Below are 16176 nucleotides of genomic sequence, written 5' to 3'. Positions count from 1 at the left end.
ATTATAAAGTTGATATTTCAAGGATTCAAATACTTTTCTCTAAATTGAAGGATGCAAACATCCAAGGATTTTTTTTTTTTTTTTTTTATCTTTTAACTGTTTTATATTTACATCTGTTATGGAATATGTATACTGATTATGAAGGTGATGTATATGAGGTGAGATATTTTTATAAACCCGATATGGGTGTCCTTGATCTCTCCTGCACACTTTGTCACAATTACTTTTGAATTGATTGATTTTTATTTGCACAGAGACAAAAAAAAGTTGACCTTATGAAAATTGAACGTAACCTAGCTTGACCGTAGCAATTTTTGTGTGTGTGTGTGTGTGTGTGTGTGTGTGTGTGTGTGTGGGTGTGTGTGTGTGTGTGTGTGTGTCTTTCAGTGTCGGACGTTACGGGCGTGGCCATCCTGCCCCCGGACCAGAGACCGCCCGAGCCGCCGGATCCGCCCCCGCACGCCGACCTGGACTACAGGCGCCCGCCGGCGGAGCCCAAGCCCGGCCACGCCCCGCCTGGCGGGGGCGACGGCGGCGCTCGCCCGCCCGAACCCGACTACCCACCCCTCCCCACCGCCGAGGGGCCCGGCTACGGGGGCGACTTGAGCCACCCGCTCCCGCCACCCCCGCCCCCATTCACGCCCCCCACCTTCGGGGACGGCTTCCTGGCTCACATGTTGGGTGCCGGGTTGCCGCCGCACACTCTCAGGGACGTGTTTAGCGGGCCGGGCCCGGAGGCCTTCCCGCCCGGGGGCCCCGCCGCCGGTGCCCCTGCCGTCGGGCCCCCCGGGATGATGTTTGCGGGGGACAAGGACCACCGCTTTGAATACAGCCCCCTGGCGGTTGAGGGCCCGCCCAACCCCACCGCCCTCCACCTGTACAACCATGCGCTGATGCGGAAGGACAGCGTGGCCCCTCCTCCTCATCCCCCGCCCATCCCGGCGCCGCCGGGCCACGCTTGGGCCTCCCCCTCCTCGCAGGTGCCCCTCGGCTTGGTCCCTCACATCAACTCTGCCCTTGGCGGACGAGGACTGCCCTTCTAATCGACTAACTGGAAGCAACATTTTGTGACTTGAAGCTCCGCCCCCTTCAAAACGGTCCAACTCGTTGGAGGTGTTTTTCCTCAGACCCATTTTTTGTAATTTGTTCTACAAGTCTTTTCAATTTGTTTTGGGGGGGCTGGTGCTGTACCACGAGTTGGAGTAGTTATGTTTTGCACTACTGACGGAAGTAGGCTCCAAAACACTTTTAGCAGCACACGAACAACACATCAGATGGACTTCTTTTTTTTTTTCTTTTTTTTTTTTTGGTGTATATATGTGTGTGTGTATTATTATTTTCTATATATAAAAATGCTCCTGGACTGCTAGCACTCGGATTAGCAAATTTGATCCCGACAGTGAAACTTTTGGAGCAAAGTTGTAAAATGATCAAACACAAAATTGGACACAAGGTGTTTCTCTTTTTCTTTTTCTTTTTTTTTTTTGTATTAAAAAAAAAAGTCAACCACACACCTTTTTTTTTTGGGCAAGTGTTTATTATTAAAAATAAAATGCCACTGTTTATAACAATTGCCTTGTCTGTTCTAGTTTATTTTCAAAGTCCGTTTTTTTCCCCCCTTGAGTTTAAACTGTTCCTTCTGCTACCACTAGATGGCACCATTTCGTAAAATGTCCTACCCGTAAGTGTTTTTGAATGAAGACTAGTGTACTATCAATCTGATCTGAAAATATATACTATCTACTATCTATATCTACTGAGCCATAGCGATGCCACCACAGTTTGCGCCCTTCTAAGCACTTAAATATAATAATAAAAAAAAATAGCATCATAAAAAATACTATAAATGGAACCACTGTATATCAATTTCATCTTCTTTTATTTTCTCATCACACACTTATTCTAAAATTTATCATGAGTTTAATTTTTCACATCTCTTGTGGGATTGGAACATCTGTGGCAACATTCCAATGGCCACAGCACTTTGAACAATGAACAGAAACGAATAAGACGAAATCTCCCATCATGTCAATGTCAAACCTTTATTTGGTGAAATCAATACATGTAAATAAAATGAATATAAATAAAACTCCAACGCCCACAGCGCTTTGAACAATGTACAGAAATAAATAGGCGTAAATCTCCCATCATGCCAATGTCAAACCTCTATTTGGTGCAATCAATAAATGTAAATAAAATGATTTGAATATAAATTAAATAAATGAAATAAAATATAACCTAAAAAAATCACAACTTGTATCAAAATGCACGCACACAACCGAGCAATGCCATCAGAGATTTTTACACAATATAACAAATTGCTTCGCACCAACCTGACAAAGCTTTAAAGCTGTAACTCTTAGATTTGAAGCTTTAACTCCAAAATTGAAAAAGATACTTGAATCATTGAGCCATTTTCAGCAGTATAAAGTTATTATCTAATGTCATTATTTTTCATGTACAATGAGTACCTTTAAAAAAATAAATGTTCCACTTGTCAACCAATCATGGCTCAGTTTGCTCACCAAACCCATAAAACAGGTGAGCCGTTACCTACTTCATCAGCACAGTTGATGTCATCTTCATTTGACAGAAAGTGGAAAAATGTGATTTTAATGATATTAATTGTACATAAAAGATAAAGTTATCAAACTCATTCTGGATAAAATATTAACTTTTTACTGCTGAAAATGGCCCGATGAGTCAAGTATCCCTTTAAAGGGATCGTTAGGCTTTTTTAACATGAATCTCAATTTCATCCTCACCTCCAATGTGTGCGATCAGCACTGACTTATGCCGATGTCAGACTACACGAAAACAGCCCGATTTTAGCCCGACCGACGTGTCGTGGACAAACGGGGCATGTCGTAAACGATTTTGGGTTGTCTTGACGTAGCGTCGCCCGTGTAATGTGACACGTTCAACGACTGGTCGCCTGTTGTCCGGGACGGTTCACGACCATCACGACGAAAGTCTAGCATGTTAGAATTTTTGCTCGCCTTGACGCATAATGTGACATACCTCCGTCGTCGTCAGTTTGGTTCCACAGCATTGACCAATAGCAAGAGAGAGCGAAACGTCAATCACACACTGAACAGCACTTTATAGCTCTTTTTATTTATGTATATATTCGTTTATTTATTCGTTTATATATTTATTTATTTATCCCCTGGATATTTCATGGGATGGGGCCAGACAGGTGCATAAATAATAAAACAAGATGTCATCCCGCAAATTAATTAACAAAATCTGCTATAATTACCCCGGCGCATATAGGCCTAAATAAATTAAAATACAGTGTTGGCTACTAAATCATATTTTAAACACTATTGCGGAGCAAGCAATGCGCTCTCATCACACTTGTCCCATGCGTGCTCCATTCACGCAAACACTCCCTGTCCTTGCTTTTTTTTTTTTTTTTTGTCCCACCTCCCCGACAAACAGTGGCCGACGCGTCTCTCTTGGCAAGACAACACGCGATGATCGGCTGGTGTCTTGTTCGCGTTCAGACGTGTAGTGTGACTACACGCCCCATCCACGACACGGAGCGAATTTGTCGGGTAATGTGACAGCGCAACTGTCGTGTAAGACAAAAAAATCGCGTAGTCTGACATCGGCATTACCCCTGACAGCGTTCTGTAACACGAGTTCTGGTCCGGTGTTGGACGAGAGGAAAATAGTCCAGCAAGATGGCTGGGGTCACGGAAATAAAAGCGTTTTTCTTCTAAAAACAATTTGTGTTCAAAAGAGTGATACATTTGCATCACAGTACTCTTCTGAAAAAAGTCAGATGCCATTACCGCCGGCCCCATTTTTCTGTTCGTTCATATCCCTGCACGTCGCCCTGTAGACAGCTAATCGACGCACTGCAGACAGCTGATCCTTCCGCCTTCGAAAAGACAAACAACTTGTAGATTAGTGCGCGTCTATCAGCTGCGTGCGGGGCGACGCGCAGTGATACGAACGAACAGAAAAGTAGTGGCTGGCGGTAATGGCGTCTGACTTTATTCAGGAAAGGAGTTTAATGATGCAAATGTATCACTCTTTTGAACACAAATTGTTTTTAGAAGAAAAACGCTTTATTTCCGTGACCCCAGCCAGCTTGCTGGACTATTTTCCTCTCATCCAACACCGGACCAGAACTCGTGTCACAGAACGCTGTCAGTGATGATCGCACACACTGGAGGTGAGGATGAAGTAGAGATTCATGTCAAAAAAGCCGAACTATCTCTTTAAACTTTCACAGTCCTAGAAATAACACAAACCAAAACAATACAAGATGGCTTCTTGGATGCTCTCCAGGGTCCTCCTGACGCACGACCTTTCTTTTTAGCCTTCTGGCTGCACCTAAATGGTGAAAGAGACATCACAATCATTCAATTAAATGATTAATCATGGTGCACAAAATATATTTTTTTCTACAAATGGTTATTTTATACAAAATGTAACCAGATTTACTTCAGTTAATTATCACGTTTTTCAGAGCGGTATTACAGAAAGTGTTACTGACGTCTGTGACAAGTGTTCCAAGTTCAATCGCCCTCCACCAACATCTCTTTGTCCACAGCACTTAAGTCATCTGCAAACATTAAATAAATAAATAAATAAATACATATAGACATATATAGATATATTTAAAAAAAAAATAGGTTACTGTCATGCCATGCTGTGTGCTGACAGACAGAGAAGAGGGCATTATAAATGTATACATAAAGGTATATTTTACATAACTTTTATTATTGTAGAAATGCATCTTGTAAATGCATGTTTTCAAAGCTGCTACATAAGTAAAATTATTATTATTATTACTATTACTAACTACTACTGTTGTACAGACAGATTTGTAAATATACTGTCCCACTGGGAAAAAAATTAATAATAAACTTGGCCTCGGCAGGTGGGCACGTCCTTGTGCTCTGCTCAAACACATAACCAGGCTCCATTGTCGAAAGGGAGAAAACGTAACATATGGCCGATAAATTACAATTCACTAGTGGACAATGAAACCTGGCACAATTATTTCACATCCTAAGGCTATTCCCAATAAATCGGGAGAGTTTATACGGGGGAAAAACAACTAAACAAGTTATTATTGATGTTCTGATTCTGTCACATCAGCAATACCGTTGGCACACAGTACGATGGCGCTATTGCATGCAGAACTCCGTTAGCAACGTAGCCACATAACAAGAAACTTGAAATACAAGTTAAATAACGAGTTAATGGAATGGGAATTTACATCGAATAATGTTTTGTCACACAGTTTAACATTCGCCTTACGTAAGAAGTTCATTTTATTAGTACTAATGAAGTTTCCAAACCTTTTGGCATCTCCAAATTCCTCCTTTGCGATACGGTGAAAAAAAAAAAAAAAAAAAGGCCGACATTCGACCACGCCCATCTTCTCGCCTTTTTTTGCATCACGTGACCCGGCTACTTTGTTCGGAACTGGTAGGACCTCCGTTCGAAATGCTTTGATCTCGTTCGGAATGTGTTCGGACCTGTTAGGATGTGTTCGGAAAATGTTAGGAAGTAGTGATGTGTCGGTCACTTATGAATCGAGTCTTTTGAACGGCTCTTCAACGTGAACGATGGGAACCGAGTCTTCATCGAGAGCCGTTCATCCCCTTACAACAACACCCCCCACCCCCGCCCCCGCCAACCACGCGCACCGACCGTCCGTTCGCTTTTGGAGGGAGCGTCAACTTCGCATATTAGTGTCAATCAAACAATTAACTTGTAATTGGGTCGTTAAACCCTGAAACAAACAAAAAGAGAGAGAGAGGACACCGCTCACTGCGCATGCCTGCTTAGCGCCATGGCAGACGTTTGAACGTTATGGAGAGACGAAATGAAGGGGAGAGGAGGCGTACAACAGTGGCGCTCCTGCCATTAGGCAAATGCTCGGGGCGCTTGTGAGCAAAAGGGGCGACAGGGAGAGGAGAAGTGTGTTTTTTTTGTTTTGTTGTTTTAAATCCTTTGTCAGTCACGTAAAGTTGCGCCTTCTGTTTCAAGTAAAGCATGGCCAGCCAACCACATACCTCCTTTCAGATGTAGCTTTGATTGACAACTACGGCTAGCCAATGACAATCGGGATTGGGAGGGTGAGGTGGGGGAAGACGCACGCTCTGGAGACGTGCATTAGCCAAATTTACTTCTGGGTTAGATAGTAGTGCGCTTTCGCCAGCCGGAGCTGACAGAATGACCACCAAATGCCAAACCTCGATCCGGGATGACACAGTTGACTTTGCTGGGAATCCTGCATCCACTGGTCCACTAAACAACGTACAAGTGAGTGGTAAACTTTTGTTTTGATTAGTCAAGCCACACAGCACGGACGAATTGTAGCAATACACATTATGCGGCTAACAGACCCACGCAGTCACACAACACAACAACTTTGGAGCATAAAATTATTTATCACTAAAGCACAGTTGCAGTACAATGTAAGTTGAATTCTCTTTTTTTTTATTGCCAAGTTTGTTAATGTTGATGACTGTCACTAATTTCTAATGAAAAAACAGCACTTTACACATCCTTTTGGATTGATATTTTGCTTAGTTTTTCACTGCACCCATATGTTGTTTCTCTATATTATCGACATATCTCAACTCAACCTTATTTATAAAGCACTTTAAAACATCCATTTCTGCATACAAAGTGTTGTGCTGGAATAGAAATCAGTCTTGCAGTAGAGACAAGTGAAAGAAAATAACACAAAATAAAATTAATTCTAGTAAATATATGTAGGTAAGTATAAAAGAAAAAAAATTATATTAAAAAAAATATAACAAGATGTAGGGAAGTGAATAAGTAAATAGAATAAGTATAAATAAATAAAATAACATTGTACAGCCCTAAATCCAAAGAGCAAATGAAGGCAACTGCTAGCCAATCCCAGATAGAAGCGGCTGGGTCACAGAGTCATTCATTCGGACAAAGTTGTTTACAGAAGTGACGAGTGGTTTTGTTGCAAATGAACTTTTGAGTTGAATAAAAATTGCAAAATGAACTACACAATTTTTTTTTTCCGATTGTCTTTTAGATTTCAGAATGAACTGCCGCTTTTAAGTGACAGAAAATATTTCTGAGCACTTTTGCAGTTGTCACAATGCCACTGTTCAACATGAACAACATCAGATTTAGGTTGATGAAGTGACCCCCACCCCCCACCCAACCCCAACCACCCGCCCCCCCTGCTCTTTCTTTCTGGTGACAGGTCTGGCTCTTTAGTTAAGAAAATGAAATGAAAACGCTAGTATGCTGTCCTGGATCAAGGCTTAAAAAATAAAATAAATAAGTAAATAAATAAAGATCACGGTCAGACTCTCAGGTGGATGCGCAAGCTGATGCAGCACGGACGTACTGAATAAACTAAACTGGGCTGCTCATGCTGTTGCGAAAAGTGAAGCCGGCGGGTTGCCAGACTTAAAGTAAGTTGACTTTTCCGCAACATACTTTATCTTCCTCTGCAGCGAAAATATCACTGTGTGACATATGGTTGTACCAATAAGTATAAAATAAGTGTGGGAGATGCTCTAAATGCAGATTTCATCAGTAAGAAATTAATGTCGATATAAATTTTCTCTCATAAGGTACTGAGTGCTACTCATTAGAGGTGTGCAAAATTTCCGATTCTTAGATTATTCACGATTCGGCCGTGGAACAATCGAGAACGATTCACAAAAGTCCAAATTCCGATTATATAAATATGCCAAGGGAACCGAAACTAAAAGTGGACCGGAGCGGAAAGTACGCGGAACTGAAACGCAGTAGCGCGCGCGGTCTTCGGGACGCTTAATGGGACGGACCGAGAGTACACATCCACAACTCACGCCTCGACATTCAAAACAACAACAAGCATGGCTGAGCTGACCAACCCACCTCTTCGTCCGATCAGACCTGCTCCGAAAAGGCAAACAACTTGAGGCGGAAGTATCAGCTAGCTGGCTGCAGTGCGTCGGTTAGCGTTCGACAGGGCGCCGCGCAGTGATACGAACGAACGAACAGAAAAGTAGTGGCTGGCGGTAATGGCGTCTGACTTTATTCAGAAAAGAGTATTGTGGTGGAAATGTATCACGCTTTTGAAAACAAATAGTTTTTAGAAGAAAAAGGCTTTATTTCCGAGACCCCAGCCAGCTTGCTGGACTATTTTCTTTTTTATTTTCTTCTCGTCCAACGTCGAACCAGAACTGGTGTCACCGAACGCTGTCAGAAAGAAGTCAGTGCTAATCGCACACACGGGAGGTGAGGATCAAATTGAGATTCATGTTAAAAAAGCCGAACGATCCCTTTAATGTTTACACGTTCATGTTTTCACAAGTTAAAAAGCAGAAAAGCACTTGAGGGTTTTTTTTTTTTTGTACCTCTGAGAAACTTTAATGTTTACATGTTCATCTTTACACAACTTAAAAAGCAGGAAAGCACTTTTTTTTTTTTTTTTTAGGCATTTGTATTGAAGTAGTAGTTCACATTGTCTTTCATTTATATCTCAGTGCACTTTTGAGTGGATAAAAATAATATATTTTTGCTCAATGCTATGTTTTATTCTGTTGAAGACTGAATATACTTAAAAGCTGTTGTTACAGAATGAGGACTTGAGTATTTTATTTACTGTTTTGAACTGTTAACTTGATACTGAAATAGTAGTTTATTTAGGCCTGAGAGGACTTTTGTACTATTTTTGTAACTAATGTACGAAACATTAAAAGCACCAAAATACATTGTTTTTTTTCTGCTGCCTGGGGGGAAATCAATAATCGTTTTATAATCGAATCGTAGCCTCTGAATCGTAATCGCAATCGAATCGTGAGGTGCCCCAAGATTCCCACCTCTACTACTCATATTGTTCTGCATCATCAGAACCAGTTATAAGAACCATCAACAATGAAATGAAAGCAAAGCACACCAGAAAACATCCATCCATCCATCCATTTTCTTGACCGCTTATTCCTCACAAGGGTCGCGGGGGCTGCTGGCGCCTATCTCAGCTGGCTCTGGGCATTAGGCGGGGGACACCCTGGACTGGTTGCCAACCAATCGCAGGGCACACAGAGACGAACAACCATCCACACTCACACCTAGGGACAATTCGGAGCGCCCAATTAACCTGCCATGCATGTCTTTGGAATGTGGGAGGAGACCGGAGTACCCGGAGAAGACCCACGCGGGCACGGGGAGAACATGCAAACTCCACCCAGGAAGGTCCGAGCCTGGACTCGAACCGGAGACCTCAGAACTGGGAAGCGGACGTGCTAACCACTCGACTACCGTGCCGCCCCACCAGAAAACAAGTCTTGTGAAATGTAAACCTAACTTCTGCAAGTCCCGATTCATGATACTGAGATAATACTCTGAATGGTTGATGTAAATAATGAGTTTGTTGTTTGGCTCTCATTATCCCATACAGTGATTTATTGTAGTACAAGTACTACATTATTAATTTTGAACTGCAACTGCAGTTTTAATCATCTGTCCATTAAACGCCACAATTTTCGAAGAAGTTGGAGCTTTGTGTAAAACCTGAATAAAAACAATTTGCATTTGATTTGATTTGATTTTCAAATCTTTTTCAATCTATATTCAAGTGGCTACATCACAAAGACACCATAAAATATATATATCCATCCATTTTCTTGACCGCTTATTCCTCATAAGGGTCGTGAGGGGTGCTGGAGCCTATCTCAGCTGGCTTTTGGGCAGTAGGCGGGGGACACCCTGGACTGGTTGCCAGCCAATCGCAGTATAATATATATAGTTTTAGTTTTAATATTCACTAACTTTGAATTAGATGCCTACAACAAATTCCAAAAAAGCTCGGAAAGGGCAACAAAAGACTTGGAAAGTGGGGGAATGCTCCAAAACACCTTTTTGGAAAATTCCACAGATGAACAGGTTAATCATGCACTCACCCGTTCATGAGTGGAAATAAAAGGAGAATCCTCAAAAAATTTGGTTGCTCACAAAAAAAAGGATACCACAAATTTGAACACATTGTGAAAACACTTGTGTGAGTAAATAGTTCAACAAACGAGTCAGAGGACATTGAGAAATCTCTGCACGTAAGTGGCAAGGCCGAATACCAACATTTAATGCTGTGAACTTTGACCCTTTCGACGGCATCATTGTGTCAACGATATAGCCATGTGGGCTCAGGAACACTTCAGAGAACCAATCAAAACACTTTGTCGCTACAGCTCCAAAAAATAAGTTAAAACTGTACCGTGGGAAGCGATGGTTACATATCAAGAACACCCAGAAATGCTGCCGGCTTCTCTAGGCCCAAACTCACCTGAAATTAACTGACGCAAATTGGAAAGGTGTGCTGCGGTCTGATGAGTCTAACAAGCATCAGTGATGGTATGGGGTCTTTGTCTTTTCAATTGATTCTGTTTTGTGTAATGTCCTAACTTCACTGGAATTGGCGTTTGTACAAAGTAACAAAGAAACACTAAGAACTGACTCAGCACCACAAATGATGGGCAACATTACATGACACACGACACGTAAAAAGGAGATGAAACCATTAGCCTTGTGTCCGCTGTGCAATGATCCAGCATACAGGATACATTTATTCACATAAAAAGAACTTTTATAGGTCATGACCATTTTTACTTGTTGGCATGTTAAGCTTTAAGTGGCAGCAGAGCAGGCGATGTGTGTAGATGATGCAGGAAGAACTTCTGTGTCCTGCCATCATGCTGTCGAGACGAGACACCTCCTCAGGCCTAATGAGGTGTTTGCCTGCATGTGTCTCTCAATCTCACACACTTGCATCACTTTTTTCATTCTTCCTTCCTCCCCTTTGTTTGACGAAACAAATCTATCTTCCATGTAGTGTATCCTAAAGCTTGCTTGCGTGTATCAACTCTTAAGTCATGAAATCCTATGAGAAAACTAATCTTGCAGATTTATCATAATAGAGTACATTAGAATTTTATATTTGAATTTATATGAATAAGTCACATAGTACTATTGCAACATATCCAACACATACTATACCAGGGGTCAGCAACCTTGCCTGTCAAAAGAGTCATTTCAGGCCAAATAAATCACATAAAATGTGTCTGGAGTTGCTAAATATTTGAAGAGAGTGATGAAGGAAACGGTGTGTTAGTGTAGTATCTAAAATACTGATGGCCCAAGTGGTAATTAGAGCTGCACCACAATACAAAAATATGCGGGAATCATCCAATATTCATTTTCTTCTATCTTTCCTCTTCTGTTTTTGGACTTTTTTTCAGACTTCATTTTTCATACATTTTTAGACTTTTCTACCTTTCTGTCAAATTCCTTACATTGTCTGGCATTTTCTCTCTTCTTCCTTTTATGGACATTTCATGGCTATTTTTGACATGTTTTCTTTCGGTTTTGGGTATTTTATTTTCTGTTCTGCCTTTTTTATTCAACTCTTGACATTTTTTTGCAATTTCATGGACATTTTATGGTATTTTTCTGCTTTTTCTGTTCTTTTTGGAGATTTTATGGTCACATTTTTGACATTTTTAGGTAATTTTTGAAAACTTTTTCATCGACCATGTGTCTCACTTTTTCTGACAACTTGTAAATTTGGACTCTGACAGTATTTGAATATTGAATTATTCATTTTTAAAAATGTAAATCATTAATTCACTTAAATATTTTATCTAAAAAATAAAGATAAATGTGTAAAAAAAATAAAATAAATCTTTTTTCTATTTTCATTTGATTTTTTTATTTATTTTGTAGATATCCACAGGGAGCCACAGAAGAAGGACTAATGAGCCACCAGTAGCTCCACAGCTGCAGGTTGCAGTTGCTTTACTATACAAAAACCTTAAGAAAACGTCCCTCCACGCCCAGTTCCAGTGGTGAATTGAGTTGCCCCAGCCACAGCTTCTGACAAGATGACTGGTACGCCATGGTCAATCTCATACTGCATTGCCTTGGTAGGTGGAGTCAAAACCAGAACAATTCCAATTAATCATTCATTTTACAGTTTTATAATAAAAAATTGTCATACAAAAATTCAATGAGGTTAAAGTGTTTGAAGTGAGATTTTCTTGACTTATAGCCACATTACATGGCAGTTTTAAAAACTGAGGTGTGTACCTGTGTGAAGGAGGCTGCATCGTAGCAGCTGTAGATGGCCGAGGAGCGATCGGCCCTCATGCACTCTTGAGGGAAGGAGCTGATCTGCTCGGCTAACTGCAGTGCCGCCTGTAATCCTGTGGTCGAGACGCACAGGATGTTAAGAAAGTGCTGCCAATGCAGCCATTCATCATACAGGAAATAGACGGTGACCGCCTAGAATCTTTTTTTTTTTTTTTTTAAACTATCTTCAATGAGTATCGTATAGTCGCCTTGCTGCTACTGTGAGCTTAAAGCCAAAGCCACAAGAGAGCACATCTACATGTGTTCTACGGAAGCCTCACGATTGATGTTCGACATGTGCATGTATACATCAAGGCTTGGGAACAGGTCACGCCACGTTGCATCATAGATGTAGCGGCCATTTTGGATGCTACTCTAAAGCAGGGGTGTCCAAACTTTTTCATTAGAGGGCCACATACAGAAAATCAGAAGGACGCAAGGGCCACATAATGTTATGTAGAGAAATTGTGTTTAGTCCTAAAAATGGTGCAAATAATTTATTTGTGATTTTGCATATTTAGAAAAATGCTACAGTATATAAACCAATTTAAAATGGCAGCAGGGTTATTATAGTTTGGGAATTTTTCATTTTAGTTCATTTTTATCAGTTTCCAGGGTGGTTCTGTTAGTTTTTATTAGTTTAGTTCTTTAAAAAATGCTTAGTTTAGTTTAGTTTAGTTTGTTAGTTTCAGCATTAGTATTAGTTTTAGGGCTGTCAAAGTTAAAGCGTTAATAGATTAATTAATCACAGAAAAATGTTGCATTAATCACGTATTAATACAGATTAATCGCACTATTTTTTTTGACCGCACTTGAGCGTTGGAATGTAACCGCGGATGGTTACATTGAAGGCTGCGCAGGTCAGTGATTCAGTCAATGCACGCCATTTCCTACGCCTGTTGTTCCAAAATGAGCGGGGTGACTCCGGTTGGTGTGCTCGGTGGTAAATTTCGCTTTAAAAAACACCCCGACAGGACTTTGGATAAAACAAAAGTAGTTTATGTTTAATTAATTAATAATTGCTGAATTGCATCCAGTTGATATGATGCTGTTACCAAGTTTTCGTCAGAATTTAGCACGTTCTTTGCAATATAATTGCTGAATTGCACCCAATTGATATGATGCTGTTACGTTTTGAGCAATACAAGCATGCATGCAATTGCGTACATGCATTTAATTAATCAATGTTTGCAAATGACATTCAGATAATAAAATACGTTAATGTCAAAATATTACGGTATTTTATATTATTTTATATTACGCGAATACGCAAGTAATTTAGCTGATTAATCGTGATTAATCAAAATTAAAAAGTGTGATTAATCAGATTAAAAATTTTAATCGTTTGACATCACTAATTGTTATTATTATTATTATTATTTTTTTTTAATGTGTATTACATGTGCGCAATATTTAAAAAACACCATGGGAGCGACGTCATCCGAAGGTGCTTTTCTATTGGCTGCTGCTCGATGACGTCACTTCTGTGTGACATACTTTCAAACGTTATTATTCCGGTTGAAAACAAATCTACTAAAAATCACATTTAAAATCATCCCCAAAGGCTCATGCATTAAATTAATTACCAAAGACTAAAACGAAGGACATGTTTGCAATAATTATAGTTAGTTTTAGTTAGTTTTGTAAACATAAAATGTATAGTTTCAGTTAGTTTTCGTTTTTTAAAAAGCATTTTCGTTTTTATTTTATTTCGGTAACAATATTGTTTTTTGAATGTTAGTTTTTTCAGTACTTTTAGTTAACTAAAATAACCTTTAATGGCACCTGTTTTTCGATACCCTCCCTTCTTACTTTGACCATCTCCAATAATTTTTATTTAGTCTATTTTATTTTAACTGAGTCAAATGCCATTTTTAGCATATGCCGCGGGCCACTGAAAAATGGACGGAGGGCCGCAAATGGCCCCCGAGCCGTAGTTTGGACACCATTGCAAAGGGTCCTTTCTGTTTGCTCTCTGTATTTCTCATAACTTCATATTTTTTATACCATGACGTACCTTATTGCACCAGAGGGCTCTATTTAATCTATTTCCAAGGGATGGGTGTCCGTGACAAACACATAAGTGAAACTAGAAGGTTTAATAGTTAAAAGCAAGAGATGTGGAGAACACACAGACATTTCCCAATTTTAGTGGAAAGGAGGATTGGCAATAAATAGGCCTTAATGGCACAAAAAAAGTCCCATGAACATAGTGCTGCAATGTGAGTAGGTATGTCCGGATCGCTGCTCCACATTGTAATTGTAATTTACTACAGCTCCAAACATTTATAACGTTTTTTTCCCCCTCCGGCTTTGTGGTGTAATTTTTCCCAGCAAATTCATTCTTGCATTTTAACGTATTTGACTATGCAACTAAATAGTGACTGCAAAATATGTTCTCAGACAGTCATGTCAAACATGGCCGCCACATCCCACAATGCAAAACAATTTCCTTTTTATTTATTTATATATTTTTTTGAGAACTCAGTAGTATTCATTCGTCAGCCTTCCCGACATGTCAGCATCATCGCACTCTCTCTCTCTCTATCTCTTTTTTTTGTTTTTTTGTTTTTGGGCATGTGCATGTGTATGTGTGTGCGAATTTGTGCGCTTTAATTCACCTGAAACCTGTTAAAAATCCCATGCCCTTCACCCTAACCGAATACTTCATAGTTCCGCCAGTCGTGAAGTTGTCAGGAGAGCAGAGGAAGGATCAAAGAAAAGAAAAATGCACATCAATTTCTAAATCGTTCTCAAGCCCAAAAAGGCTGAGCAAACACATTAAGATACATCAATCAATTAAATGTATTAGTAGTAAATTAAACTTGGCAGTTGATGCCATTACAAATTGAAGGTTGCCGCATAATTAAGAGAACTGTTTGCCCACCTTGTCCATCTGGTACAACTCTGTTGGCCAGTCCGTATGCGAGAGCTTCCTGTGCTCCGATGGGGCGCCCGGTCAAAATCAGATCCAGAGCTCTGGACAGACCGATTAGCCGGGGGAGTCTCACAGTGCCGCCATCAATCAGCGGAACTCCTGCAAGGACAAATGACGAAATACACATTTTTACAAACTTTACCTACAGTATGGTCATTTTACTTTACAGTTGTGTAACACTGTGATCCTATTCGTATGCCACAAGCGTCTCTCCGATCCGTTTCAATAATCTCAATTGGAATCCGTGAAATACCAGCGGGAATACACATGGAACCCATCAAGGGCCTGGTTCAAGTTTGGAAATTGCTGTGTGGACTTCTGACTGAGAGAAGACTGGGATTAGATATGGAAGGCCAACTGTAGTTTTAAAAAAAAAATGGGCATAGTAGAGGGGCCTTGCCTAATATTTTGGAAGGTCATTTCAAACGGAGGGACCAGCAACAGAAAAGGCTTGACCCCCTCTGCGCCCTCTGAGGAGCTCATATATAGATAAAGAGACCATTTAAAGATTAAAAAAAATAATAAAAGAATCTTAAAACTAATTCTAAATTTTACAAACTGCCTGTGAAGGCAGCCCAGAATTGGAGTTAAATGCTCCCTCCTTCAAGCTCCAGTTGGCTGACTCCAAAATAAAGTGCATTACAGTAATCGAACCACAGAGGATCTGAGTGCTATTCTAGATGAACCAGCACCGGGCCTTGGTGGCTAGCGGATGCTAGTGTGATCCTAGCCTTCCTCCAGATTTGACAGCGGCGGAGCCTAACCTGATTCGGGCTTCAGCGACGGCCACTCCCAGGCCCCATCGGTGGAATCGAAGCGGCGGCCAACCCATTGGGTGCGGCACTAGCAGCTAGACCCACCGGTGGCTGAAACCAAGACCAACAACAGCGGAGATAAGTATCTGTAGCCTAATCTAGGCTTCCTCCAGGCCTTACTGGTGGAATCCAGGCCGCAGTCGACCCATCGGCAGTTTGACTGATAAAATGGACTACCTTGAAGGTCAATCGAAAAGAAATAATCTAATCATAGATGGAATTGGTGAACTACCAGGAGAAACTTTGGCTGACGTTGAAGAAAAAGTACAAGAAATCTTCAGGGACAAACTT

The 16176-nt window shown here is 40.6% G+C and overlaps 2 protein-coding genes and 1 long non-coding RNA gene across 3 annotated transcripts in view; 1 reads left to right on the top strand and 2 right to left on the bottom strand.

Annotated features, from left to right (window-relative positions):
* The window catches only part of cdk13 (cyclin dependent kinase 13), a 75681-nt gene extending 74110 nt beyond the window's left edge, over positions 1-1571 (top strand). The window contains exon 14 of the mRNA XM_077508740.1: positions 388-1571. Within this exon, the coding sequence (XP_077364866.1) occupies positions 388-1043 (656 nt within the window). The 3' untranslated portion in view covers positions 1044-1571. The remainder of the gene's footprint in view (positions 1-387) is intronic.
* A 2630-nt stretch (positions 1572-4201) lies between these two features.
* On the bottom strand, positions 4202-5609 carry LOC144009355 (uncharacterized). The gene is made up of 3 exons (XR_013280893.1): positions 5322-5609; positions 4511-4579; positions 4202-4347 (listed from the first exon to the last, which is right to left on the bottom strand). It is a non-coding gene; the product is annotated as an uncharacterized LOC144009355 (long non-coding RNA).
* A 5814-nt stretch (positions 5610-11423) lies between these two features.
* LOC144009354 (enoyl-CoA hydratase EchA19) overlaps positions 11424-16176 on the bottom strand; it is a 30452-nt gene continuing 25699 nt past the window's right edge. Inside the window, exons 5-7 of the mRNA XM_077509063.1 lie at positions 15020-15169; positions 12091-12206; positions 11424-11923 (exon numbers count right to left, since the gene is read on the bottom strand). Coding sequence (XP_077365189.1) covers positions 11816-11923; positions 12091-12206; positions 15020-15169 — 374 coding nt within the window. The 3' untranslated portion in view covers positions 11424-11815. The remainder of the gene's footprint in view (positions 11924-12090; positions 12207-15019; positions 15170-16176) is intronic.

The sequence above is a fragment of the Festucalex cinctus genome, chromosome 20 (genome assembly GCF_051991245.1).
Source record: "Festucalex cinctus isolate MCC-2025b chromosome 20, RoL_Fcin_1.0, whole genome shotgun sequence".
NCBI lineage: Eukaryota > Metazoa > Chordata > Actinopteri > Syngnathiformes > Syngnathidae > Festucalex > Festucalex cinctus.
Note: the sequence above shows the minus strand (reverse complement) of the source record. Positions and strands in the feature narration are given on the sequence as shown.